General features: G+C 51.7%; 1 protein-coding gene across 4 annotated transcripts in view; it reads right to left on the minus strand.

Annotated features, from left to right (window-relative positions):
- The window catches only part of PRIMA1 (proline rich membrane anchor 1), a 70324-nt gene that overhangs the window by 11645 nt on the left and 45310 nt on the right, over positions 1–13369 (minus strand). For all 4 annotated transcript variants that reach the window (XR_011562689.1, XM_019983918.2, XM_019983919.2 and 1 more), the window contains exon 4: positions 6713–6842. Coding sequence is in view for 3 of the 4 variants with exons in the window: in XM_019983918.2 (XP_019839477.1) it covers positions 6713–6842 (130 nt within the window). In the remaining variant the exon portion in view is untranslated. The remainder of the gene's footprint in view (positions 1–6712; positions 6843–13369) is intronic.

Consider the following 13369-nt stretch of genomic DNA (forward strand, 5'->3'; position numbering starts at 1 on the left):
TGCGCAGCCAGAGGAGGCGGGGAGCTCTTCCGGTGCCTGGGGAGTGGGGATGACTCCAGGGAGGGGCCTGGGAGGGGTGGGGCCATGTCTCCGCCACACAGGTCTCTTCTCCGGATGAAGGGTGGAGGCCACAAAACCCACCTAGGACAGCGGCCTAGGACAGTGTTGGGAGTCCTCATGCCTGTGGGGTGCTCCCTGGCCCTCCTACCCGGGCAGTGGACACCGTGCACCTTGGAGCTTGTCCTTGTCTCACCGTGGACAAGATTCCTCCTCCCTGCTCACAGAACCGTGGTCTTCCCTCCAGACACGACGCTCCCATTGTAATATATTACTTTGCCAACAAAGATCCGTCTGGTCAAGGCTATGGTTTTTCCAGTGGTCATGTATGGATGTGAGAGTTGGACTATAAAGAAAGCTGAGCACTGAAGAATTGAGCTTTTGAACTGTGGTGTTGGAGAAGACTCTTGAGAGTCCCTTGGACTGCAAGGAGATCCAACCAGTCCATTCTAAAGGAGATCAGTCCTGTGTGTTCATTGGAAGGACTGATGTTGAAGCTGAAACTCCAATACTTTGGCCACCTGATACGAAGAGCTGACTCATTTGAAAAGACCCTGATGCTGGGAAAGATTGAGGGCAGGAGGAGAAGGGGGCGACAGAGGATGAGATGGTTGGATGGCATCATCGACTCAATGGACATGAGTTTAGGTAAACTCCGGGAGTTGGTGATGGACAGGGAGGCCTGGCGTGCTGCAGTTCATGGGGTCACAAAGGGTCAGACATGACTGAGTGACTGAACTGAACTGTTGCAGGGGTGGGTGGGGTGGGTCTGATTAACACACAGGTGTCCTTGCAGAAGTGTGGGCAGTGAGGCCAGGGGCTATGCTGGAAGTGCCCACTACCACAGTGCCCAGGCCAAGCACAGCCCTGGCACCCCCCCCAGTATTTACACATCTGGCAGCAGAAGGACCCGGTGGCCTTGGTCCTCCCAACATCCCAGGGCCAGGAAACAAAAGCTCAGGGATCTGAGTAGAGACTAGGAGGGCTCCCCCACATTATAGATGAGGGCAATGATACCCACTGAACTGGGCTGGGGCTGGGAATGGAATGCAGGGCTCTGGATACCCAGTCCTGTGTTCTTTAAACAGCTCCAGGCCGTCCTGTGGTCTGATGATAGGTACATGCCAGACCCTGGGTGGGGAGGAGGCCTGGATGGAGCATGACATCCAGAACACCCGAGAGCCTGGGGCCTGACCATCCTGGGCCTTCGGATAAAGAAGTTGTTCACGCCAATGCCAGGGCAATGAGCCACTGAAATGCAAACTGTGTGGGCCTCCCATGGTGGGGAAGTCTCCAGAATTCGGGTTATTGACAGGGACTTGGGGGCTACTGCATGTGTTAGTCCCACTGGTTAACACATGGGATGCCCATCTTCTTCCAAAAACACTTCTCAGGGGCCCTGGTCTGGGTGAGGTTCCCTTCCTCTGAGCTCCCCCAACCTGGATACCCCCTGAGCATCTTATCACCCAGCAGAGCTGGGACATTGGGAATGTTTATTGAGTCACAAGATGAAATTTGATCCACTGAGTGTGTGTGTGTGTGCATGCATGCTAAGTCACTTCAGTCGTGTCTGGCTCTGCGATGGACCATAGCCTGCCAGGCTCCTCTGCTCATGGGATTCTCCAGGCAAGAATACTGGGGTGGGTTGCCATTTCCTCCTCCAGGATATCTTTCCGACCTAGGGGTCAAACTGGTGTCTCTTATGTCTCCTGCATTGGCAGGTGGATTCTTTACCTACCAGTGCCACCTGGGAAGTGGGGTCTGTATGTTAGAAAGTGCTAACCACACCCCACCTTCCTGCTATCAAGGTCAATGACTAGAGAGGGCATGGAGGGGGTGCTCTGTCTGCATCTGCTCCCCAGTTTCCTCCCCTCCCCAAGGCCACACCCCACATACCAAGCCAAGCTGGCACCTGCAGAATCACCTCATTTCCATTGCAATTGATTCTAGAACCATCCTTCCAGCAATCTGGCTCCATAAGGCTGTGTTGCGGCCATTCACAAAGATCTCTAGGAAGTCCTCCACTAGGACTCCAGGCTGTGAGAGGGTGTTTTTGTTTTTTTTTTTTTTTAAGAAAGCAGGGTTTATCACTGAATTTCCCTTCTAATGGTTTCACAGCGACATGCAATGCTTTTGTTTCCTGAGAGAAAAGGCATGTTTCAGATGAATTATTAACCAAAAAGAATTGACTGTGAGGAAGAAATCCTCCATTTACTCTGGAGAGAAATGCACACAGACAGCTGCTTGGCCAGGCTATCTCTTACAGAGGTCGGCTGGGGGAGCAGGGAAGGGGCGTTTGCTGTCCCGCACTGGGTGTAACTTCTGCTGCCTCCTCCTTCCGCAGCCCACAAGGGGCTGATCCATTTTCCCCAGGTCAAGCTACCTTCCAGGAGGGTTCTGGGAAAACCAGACTCTATTGTTGCCTCCACTGGCCGCGAGTAGCACCCACTCCTGACACTGATTATCCATCTTAGGACGCCAGGGACACCCTCTCTGGACCGTGAGGATCTGGACAGGCAGAGGGCTGCGTGTTGCCCCAGAAGAGGATGCACATTTTGGCGCCAAGGCAGAAAAGGACTGCGCTCCATTTACTACATGGGTCGGGGTGCTGACACCTTTGTAGGTATCTCCTGGGCTCCCCTGTTTCAGCCAGTGGGCGGCACCTCAGGATATCTGGGAGCATGGAGAAAGGTTGGGGCGTTTTCTCCCCGCACTTGTTTTTTAGGGCTGCATCTCCAGCAGTTCCAACCACAGGTCCTGCTGATCAGCCCCTCTTTTGAGTCTCCAGGCCCTGTAGATTTCCCTGGTACTGCGTCCATCCTCTGTCCTGGGATTGCTAACAGCTCGCACCTCTGTTATTCGTGAAATTCTTCAGAAATTCTATTGTTCTCAGGACTTGCCCAAGCCCCTGGGGGGAGCTCCGCCCATTCCTTTGGCTGGAGCCCCGCCCACACGGTAGGGGGAAGCCCCGCCCACACCCCTGGGGAGGAAGCCCCGCCCACACCCCGGAAGGCGTCCCATCCACGCCTTGGAAGAGATCCATTGAGCCATCTGAAGTGAGTTATCTGTTTTTCCAGGCGGCTGACAGGCTCGGGAACCAAGACCCAGAGCCTGTGGAAGGAGACAAGGGAGGCTGTCTGGTGCTCTGACTGGAGGTGGGGTGGTGCCTCCCCTCGCCTTCCCGGGAGTCCCCCAGCTCCGCTGAAACAAAGCCCGGCAGGACAGACGCGGCGGACACGGCCCAGAGCGGAGACATCCAAGTGAGCTGCTTCACCTGTTAGGTTTGCCCAGTCCTCCTACTGTTGGAGCAGGTAGCCTGTTTCTTCAGGAGAGTTTTGGAGCAGAGAGGAGGCAGAAGCATATCTTTTGGAAGAGCCTCAGTTTATTAAAAAGATGATGCATTTTGAAACCATAATTCAAAAAGATGCATGCCTCATCTTTTTAATAAGTTTGTTCTCAGTCGCTTAAGTCGTGTCTGACACTTTTCAACCCCATGGACTGTAGCCCGCCAGGCTCCTCTGTCCATAGGATTTTCCAGGCAAGAATACTGGAGTGTCTTGCCATTTCCTTCTCCAGGGGATCTTCCTGACCCAGGGATGGAACCCACGTCTCTTGCATTGGCCATTGGATTCTTTACCACTGAGCCACCAGGGAAACCCACCAGGGGGTGGGTTGGAGTGATAAATTGGAAGACTGGGATTGACATATACACACTTCTATAGATAAAATATGAATCGATAACTAATAAGGACCTACAGAGCTTCGCAGGTGGCGATAGTGGTAAAGAACCCACATACCGATGCAGACGACATAAGAGACGTGGGTTTGATCCCTGAATCAAGAAGATCCCCTGGAGGAGGGCATGGCAATCCACTCCAGTATTCTTGCCTGGAGAATTCCATGGACAGAGGAGCCTGGCAGGCCATAACCCATAGGGTGGCAAAGAGTTGGATACGACTAAAGCAACATAGCGTGCAAGGACCTACAGTATAGCACAGACCTCTACTCAGTACTCTGTCATGGTCTATATGGGAAAGAAAAGAATCTTAAAAAAAAAAAAGAAAGGATGATGCAGCCTGTCTCTGAGGGAAGGGGGTCCTTGAGGGGACTAGTGCCCCCACTCTCTGGCAGTGCCCCGGGTGGATCTTGAACACTTGCCCTAAAACCTTCAATGGCTCCCTGTGTCTGCTGAATCATGGGCCAGCAGCTACAGCTGGTGGGACAACCACATCCCCATCGGGCTTGGGGCTTCCTCCAGCCTCCCTCCACCCTCATCTCCAACCCCCCACCCCCCATTTCCCCATCCCCACCCCCATCACAGGGGCTTCCTGATGCTTGGCGCTTCTGAATGCCTGCGCTGCTCTGCTTCTTAAAATCCTCCTCCCGCTGCAGCAGGCTCTCAGCTGAAACGATTTTTCATCCACATCACGGTTCACATGACTCCTGCCTCTCCTGCCTGGTCCCGGCTGTTGGCCTGATGCGGCCCTTCGCTCTGGGTGCCTGACCACATGCAGGTTTTAAGACTCTCAACTTGATAGTTTATGGATTAAAGACAATCTCTTTAACAAGTGGTGCTGGGAAACCTGGTCAACCACTTGTAAAAGAATGAGACTAGACCACCTTCTAACACCATACACAAAAATAAACTCAACTTGATAGTTTACTCTTTCTGCTCTTGAATTATTAAAGTGAAACCACATAGAACAGCTGATTAAAAGGGTAAAGTTTAAATAACTTTGGTCTTATGATTGCTCAATAGAGATCCTTTAACTTTGGGTCTTAGGGAATTAAAAAAAAAACTTTCTTAAAAACATATTAACAAATCCTCTGGTATTTTGCAAGCAACATTATTGTTCCTCTTTTGATTATATTGTCCCCTAAAGTCCCCCAAAGCCTGGTGTGCTGCAGTCCATGGGGTCACAAAGAGTCGGACACACTGAGCCACTGAACTGACTGACTGAACGTCCCCCAAGGCCAGGGAGGCCATTTTTTGGGAGAAGGCTAAGAACTGGAAATAGAGGGGTGGGGCCAGAGGTTCTGTGTTGTAATACCTCGGCCTCAGGCCTCAACAATAACAATGTTGAGCTTCAGACCCCAACTCAACAAGGTGCTTGATAACCTTGTCTGAAAGGCAAAGTGAGATAGTGTTGTTCAGTCACTCAGTCATGTCCAACTCTTTGCGACCCCATGGACTACAGCACGCCAGGCTTCCCTTTCCTTCACCATCTCCCAGAGTTTGCTCAAACCCATGTCCTTTGCATCAGTAATGCCATCCAATTATCTTATCCTCTGTCGTCCCCTTCTCCTCCTGCCTTCAATCTTTCCTAGCATCAGGGTCTTTTCAAATGAGTCAGTTCTTTGCATCAGGTGGCCAAAGTATTGGAGCTTCAGCTTCAGCATCAGTCCTTCAAATGAATATTCAGGATTGATTTCCTTTAGGATTGACTGGTTTGAGCTCCCTCATGTCCAAGGGCCTCTCAAGAGTCTTCTCCAACACCACAGTTCAAAAGCATCCAAGCGAGATGGTAGTTAAGAGAAATAACAGCAAGTGTTACTGAAAGATAATATGCTGTTTGGTTCATTCATGACCCTTTGGGAGCACTCCTATTCATCCTTCAAAACCCAGCCTTGTTGTTGTTCAGTCACTAATTGTCTCTGACTTTGGGACCCCACGAACTGCAGCATGCCAGGCTTCCCTGTCCTTCAGTACCTCCCAGAGTTTGCTCACACTCATGTCCATTGAGTCAGTGATGGTATCTAACCATCTCCTCCTCTACTTCCCCCTTCTCTTCCTGCCCTCAATCTTTCCCAGCATCTGAGTCTTTTTCCAGTGAGTCAGCTCTTCGCATCAGTTGGCCAAAGCATTCACAGAAGACCTTCTCTGAGGCATTTCTACTTCTCCTTCTCCCAAGAGAACCTCGCTCCTTTCTCTCTCATCCTTTTTCCATCTTCCACTATGGAGACAGTGAAAGCTGGTGCAGCTCTTGGTGAGCACAAACTTATGCCAGGCACTGCTGACCATGTAGCACTGCTACATATTGTGCAGACCATTCACAGAGGGCATCTCACCACTCCCTGGGGGCAAGATCATTATTCTTTACCCCCGTTTTACTGATAGGGAAACTGGGGACCAGAAAGGTGATTTCCTCCTGGTCACACAGCTTGAACTGGAGTCTGAATTTTGATTAGATTCCAAAACCTAGTTCCAGCTCCAAACCAGCATGGTGCCCCCTCCAGGGGATTTGTCACCCACCCTGCAAGAATTATTTCCATCCTCCCAGGCCTGGAGTGAGCCCCTGGCAGTGGGTAGAGGAGCTTTATCCTGCCTCCAGCCTGACATATAACTGGTGCTCGTCAAATGCTCATAGAACCCCCTAAAATGACGGGGGGGGGGGAGGGGAATAATATCTGAGATCAACTTTAAAATACTTCAGCAAAGAAAAAGATACAAGGAACAGGAAACAGTAAATATTAGCCAGATCTTGGTAACTGTTGAATCAGGGTAAAGGTAGGTGGGTGATCTTTGTACATTCTTTCTGCTTCTTAAATGCTTGACAATTTTTATTATTAAAAAACAAAAACGAATGGAGGAGGGTGGAGGAGCCCTGAGCCCAGTTTGAGTCCCTTCTGGCGCCAGAGCTGGGTGAATACTCACCTCTTGATGGCTTTGTAGCAAATGATGACAAGCACAGTGAGAAACACCAGGGAGGCACAGCATACCGCGATGACGATCACCAGCCCCGACCACCAGCTCTCCTCCGCGGGACACGAGGTAGCGTTGGGAGCTGAAAGAGGCAGGAGCAGCCTGAGTGTCCCCTGGATGTGTGGGTCCAAGCTGGTGTCAGGGGTGAACCATTGTAGGTGACACCAAGGCTGGCCTCGCCACCATCCATCACCCAGATGAAGCCTCTCCAACCTGTCCTGCCGTCCCCACCCCCACCCCCACCCAGTGGCAGGTGACGTCATGGTTGGCCCCCAGCCAGGTGACGTGCTCTGAGCTGGGGTTAAGCACTGCAGCCTGGGCTATCCATCCTTCCTGGGCATGAGCTAACTGACAGCAGGGTCGGGTTTAATTTCCCATGAAAAATAACAGAACATCTTCTCTCAGCATGGGTATTAAATCTGCTTCCTCTGAAGGTGGGAGTGAGGAGTTGGGCTCACAGAGCACACGGGGTGCGGGGCAGGGACAGGGAGGAGAGAAAGGGAGGCCTGTCAACATCAGTTTCTTAAGCTATTTTTTTTTTTTTTTTTGCAAGATTCAAGTTTTCTCTCTTCTTGGGTTTGGTCCCTGTGGTGGGTACCGGTAGCGTCTCAGCCTGCACAGCGGCCACAATTTGAAAAAGTCATTGACAGAGCATTTGACAGGGGTTGCTGCAGGACCTCCCTTGTCATTACTCAGTCCGTGGGGTCCTTGGGGAGAACGCGTCCTTCCCTTTGGCACAGGCTGAGTGAGGGGACCCATGTACAGACAAAGCTTGCAACAAAGTCGGTTTGCTCTGCTCTGAGAAAAGCAGAGACATCATATAGCTTTACCCCAGAGGTTTTGGAAGACCTACATCCAACTGGGAAGAATTGCTTGGAATTGCAAAAGGAATGGAAGTGAGGGAAAGAGAAAAGGGGAGAGGGAGAGGGTGGAGTTTATATAGACACTATTAGTTCGGGATGGTTCTTCAAGACATGTGAATATGTGTAACAGAATCAAAACTATGCCCTAGATTTAATAATAGGCACCATGAAGAGTGCAACAGTATGTGGGGATTCAGTGAATAATTTCCCAAAGGATGCCATGGGTGGTTTCATTATTATATTATTATTGATGATATTGTTGTTGTTTGAATCATCAAGGTATAATTTACGTATAGTGAAATACACCCATCTGAAGTGTAGCATCTGATCAGTTTTGACAAATGCATACACCAGTGTAAACCACACCTCTGTCATGACACACAGTATCACCATCAGCCCAGAAAGCTTCCTTGCGCCTTCTAGTCTGTCCTGACCCCAGAAGCAACCACTGTTCTGCTTTCTAAAATCACAGATTAGATTTGCTTGTTCTTGAAACTCACATAAATGGAATCATGCAGTGCCTGGGTTTTTGTTTTGTTTTGTTTTGTTTTTGCTTCCTTTATTTAGCAGTGTTTTTGTGATTCACCCACACTGTTGGATATTTAAATAGTTCCTTTCTTTTACAGCTGAACAGTATTCCATGATATGTATATACCACAGTTTGTTTATCCTGTTCAACTGTTGATGAATACCTAAGCTGTTCACAAGTTTTTACTTTTGTAAACAAAGCTGCTGTAAACACTCACAAATAGGCTATAGACAGCAGCCCGTGGGGATGCTCGCATCAGTGGCCCACAGTTTACCCAACATTGCCAAGGCTGGGGCGTTTGTCTACCAGAGAGTGGGCTCAGTGGGGACAGCACCCCTCCCCAGGCAGCACTTGAAAATCTTTGATGGCGGAGGTGGGAGGGGCTGTTTTTGATCACCCAGCAGCTATGGATACATGGTAGGACTGTCCCTCCAAAACCCACCAGGGCTCCTGTTGAGAAATTCCATCCGTGGAAACAGAAGGACAAGTTAATTCTAAACTTCATTTGGAATTAGATGCTAAATTTCAGAGCACCTCTCTTGATGTTCTTTTCTTTTCATTCACTATTAATGAGGCGAGAATCTTCTTCTTGCTGACTGTTTTCAAACACAATTAATGCTGAAAGCAGGAAGGTTTGTTCAAGAAGGTCCTTCTGCAGAGTTCCTTGCTAATATTCAGCAGTGTGAATATTACTCACCGCTTGTGTGTGAGGAAACCACCCCAGGCAAGATTACTACCAAATATGAAAAGAGGGAGGTGTTCTATGAAACAGTCCAAGACATAAATCTTGGATTTTGCCAAGAAAACAGCTATTGTGTTCAAAGAATGTGTCCTTATTTATCCCTGCTTGACTCATTCTTTTTATATTAGAGAAGATCAGGGGATGCTGGAGTCAGAGGAAGGCTGTGTGTGTGTGTGCTAAGTCGCTTCAGTCGTGTCTGACTCTATGCGACCCTATGGACTGTAGCCTGCCAGCCTCCTCTGTCCATGGGATTCTCCAGGCAAGAATCCTGGACTGGGTTGCCATGCCCTCCTCCAGGGGATCTTCCTGACCCAGGGATGGAACCCCTATCTCTTAACGTCTCCTGCATTGGCAGGTGGGTTCTTTACAACTAGCGCCACCTAAGAAGCCCCAGAGGAAGGCTAGGAGGTGTCACTGCAGAAAAGAAAATAAATACTGAGTGAGGTGCAGGATCAAACAGCTTTTGCAGGGCCCAGGATGAGGACACTGGATCTTTAGGCTGCAGACCAGGTCCGCCCCTGCCTGAACTTCTCTCCCACTGGGCGTGGCCTCTCCTGCTTTCCAGTCTGTCCAGGTAAGACTCTTCACCCTGTGGGCAGACTGATGATTCGTATTCAAGAAGATAGAATCATGAAGGTTTTCATTCATTAATTCATTTGTTCATCCACCAAACATTTACTAATAAGCACCCTCTGTGCCTGGTAGCGTGCTGGGAGCTGGGAGTACAAGGATGAATCAGATGTCAACTGTGCCCTTTCCAGATCTAATGCCAGCTGCCCAAAATCTGATCACCTCGCTCAAGGAGCCAGCGGTCTCCGAGAGAAGAGACACAGAAGTGCTAACGTGCAAGGTCAAGGTCATTTGTGGCCAAGGAGAGGAAGCCACTTGGCGCCAGGGTTCAAGGGAGAGGCGTGATGCCTTGTGAGAGGCAGGTGGTCAGATGGAGGAAGCTGAGGCCACCAGAGTGTGAATTCCCAGACACAAGGCTGCCAGGGCACTGCCTCCTCTGTCACCCGCCTGCTCTCAGCCAAGATTCTGCGAACAAGACAGAAAGGCAGGAGCTGTCATGATATCTCAGGGGTCACGACACCCTCTCTCCTGGAACTCAATGAGGCTTTGTCTGCTGCATTCATTAAAGACCCCTGATGCCTGTAAAGATAATGAGGCTGGCATCCAGAGAGCGATTTAGAACGACATGGGCCGAGTTTCGCCTTATCAATGGAGTTGCTGTCTTTTCAGTCAAGAAATGCATCATTAAAAGCTCATATTCGGGACTTCTGCTTCTGGCCAAGATAAGGTAACGAGGGCCAGACTTGGCACCATTATACCCACTCTGGGAAACATCTCAAAAATATACCAAAAATATAAAAATGGTTTTCAAAATAGTGGACATCAAGGTAACAAAAGGCAGATCCTTGAGAGACAAGAAACAAAGGAGATGAGAGTTCCCTGGTGGCCTCGTGAGTAGGGTCCCAAGCTGTCACTGCCACGGCCCGGGTTCAATCCCTGGTCGGGGAACTGAGATCCCGTAAGCCAAGTGGCACAGCCGAACAAACCTCTCCCCAAAACCCCAAAATCCAAAAGAGGTGAGCTCCATGGCTTCTCTAGCTTACTGCTGGGAGACAGGTCCCAAATATCAGTCCTGGAAGGGCGAGACCCACCCCCCCAACCCTACCAGGTCCAGCCCACTCAGAACATCAGGGAAGTTGGGCTCGGAGGGAGCAAGACAGACTAAAGTCCCCCACAGGGACTTCCGGAAGAGCAGACGGAGCCAAAAGCACACAAGTAATTCCACCCACAAACAGATAATTACATGCTGTGGCGAGCGCTGGAAAAGAAACGGAGAAGAGGCCAAGATGCCCCCACAAGTGTCTGGAAAAGAGGCAGCTGGGATGGGGTCGCTTCCGATGTCCCTGTCATGGATACTAAGCAGACCAAGGAGATTCCTGTCGGGGCCAGTGGGCCTGCCTGGAGTCTGGTGTCACGGGAGAACCGCATGAGGTCCCCTGCTCTCAGGGACAAGCGCCTCCCCTGCATTCCTCACCGGGGTATTTGTGACTATCAAATGGGGTGATGGAGACAGTGTTCTTGAGGGAACCAGGAGGAGCACCAGCATTTGCTGAGCACCAACTCCGAGGCTGCTGTGCACTGCTGTGCCCCACTTCAGCAGTGGGGACACAGCCAGGGACCTGATGGGGCTGGAACCCAGTGTGCCTGTGACAGCCCTCATGGCAAACTCAGCGTGTGTTTGCCTTTGACTTGGGACGGGCCGCTTCCATATGTCCTCAGAGAGCCGGCTGTGCCTTGGAGATACCCGATTGGCAGGAAGGAACTGAATGGGGCACAAATAGATCAAAGGAAAAGCAAGTTGCGGGGAAACAACCTTAGTTCTCCAAGATATTTTTCTAGGATTACTAGAAGGGACTGAGAGCTGTGTTCTTTGTTTTAGCCTGATGTTTCCCTTGTGAGGCTGTGGTGGTGGTTCAGTTGCTCAGTAGTGTCCGACTCTTTGCAACCCCATGGACTGCAGCACACCAGGCTTCCTCGTCCTTCAACATCTCGTGGAGTTTGCTCGAGCTCATGTCCATTGAGTCAGTGATGAAACCATTGGGAGGTGGAGGCTGTGGTTTATCCATGTCTCGGCCTCTGGACCTGCACATGATCACCTGCAGAGGCCAGCCCCCTGCTCACCTGGCCCCCCATTTCTTGAGTGCAGCCTGAGTGCCATGCCCTGCTGGTGACACCACAGGTGTGCAGGGCATCCTTAGACGTCTCTAACTTTCACAGTTTGGTGATTCATGGCCAGGCTGCCCAAGGGGCTTCCCGACTGATGCTCAGGAGCTGACCTTGGTAACGGCCAGGGGAGGAGGTGCGACCTGCACGGAGAGCTGAGACTCAGCTTCCAGCCCACCAGGCAGATCACAGCCACTGAGCGCGGCTTGTCTAGGGTCCCCTGAGCTGCAGAGACTGGTCTCCTTCAAGGGGCTAAGGTCTGTGAACCTGCTTCTGAAACCACAGTGGACACACTTAGCCTTTGCCATGGAAACTGAGGTCAGCCTCACGACATGGCCAGGAACTTGCCAGCCTCGGGTCTCAGGGGCTGGGCTGGGCTTTGGGAGTAGATGCCAAGGGGGCCACACAGCCTTGATCCAAAAGACAGTCTCGGGGCACAGTTGGCCCTCAGGGTGGGTGGGCTCCCCCTTGGTTCCACGCTCTCCTGCCCACCTGGAAGCCCTCGAGGACCCCGTCCATCACATCTAGGAATTGTGCACACGCTGCAAGTTGATGGAGTGTCTGAAGAGCATCGAAGAGGATGTGTTCTCTCGCTCTGCCTCAGTCTGCTCACCTAAACCCCTGTTGGTTTTATCTGGTTCACGAAGACAGCAAGGGGTCCAGGAACTTTGCTAATACACTTGTGTGGTGGCAAAACCTGGTCCTCAGACTGTTCAGACAAAGGAGGACACGAGGCTGGGGGTGGGGGGCAGACCTGGGTCTCAGGCCCCCCAGCCCTGCTTCACGTGCTGCCCCCACGGACCATGAAGGACCTGGGTTTGCAGTCCTTCACGGTCTTTCCCCTTCACTGCCCTGGGGCCCCCAGCCCTCTGCTGGGCTGCTTGACACAGACTGCAGGCCCCCTGGGGGGAAGGGGGGCACAGGGCGGGGGCCCCCCTCTCTCTCATGCCCCGCCCCCACACAGAGCCCATTGTCTCTGGACACAAGGGACCAAGTCAGGCCGCTGCTCTCCATTCACGGGCACCCAGCCTCCACGGGGAGGCCTGTGCCAGGGGCGTCCAGCCGCCCGCCCGGGCCAGCTCGGAGTGGGGCCCTCATTTCCTCCCCAAAGATGCCAGAGTGTGTGGCCGGGCTTTAAACCACAGATACAGGCTCAGACCTTGGTGCTTTATACAAACCCCTGAAATTAGCCCCTACTTCTACAGAGAAAGGAGGAGTCTCCTTTGAGTTGGTCCACATGAAAATAGTGATCCTTTGCACCTCAGCTCAGAGGGCTTTTCCCCCTCCTCTGCCAATGGCAATCTGGCTTTGGGTGCAGCACAGAGACCCCCTTTTTCATGTCTTCCTCATGCCTCCCCCAGACCTGAGGTTCTCAGAGCAGGAAGCCCCCGGCTGCCCAGTAACAGCTGGCAGAAGGTCTGAATTCCCAGCTCTTGAGGGAGCCTCCACACCCCACCTTTTCCAGGACTCAGGGGCGCTCCCTCTCCACCCTGCAGGTTGGACACTGCAGCCTGAACGAGGGTCCCGGCCTCCAGTCCAGGGCCGGGAGGAGATGGTGTTCTTGGGAAGCAGAGCTGTACTGGGGCTGCTTGGGGAGGGGGGCTGTCTCACCCATTACCCTGCCACAGTCCTATTCCTTGTCTCCACTGCCTCCCAAATCTGGCCCAGGACTCCCTTCCTACTCCTGCCAGCTGGGCTGTGGAGGCCACAGCTGAGCTTTCCGGGTTTCTGTTCACTGTAGA

Source organism: Bos indicus, chromosome 21, assembly GCF_029378745.1.
Source record: "Bos indicus isolate NIAB-ARS_2022 breed Sahiwal x Tharparkar chromosome 21, NIAB-ARS_B.indTharparkar_mat_pri_1.0, whole genome shotgun sequence".
Taxonomy (NCBI): domain Eukaryota; kingdom Metazoa; phylum Chordata; class Mammalia; order Artiodactyla; family Bovidae; genus Bos; species Bos indicus.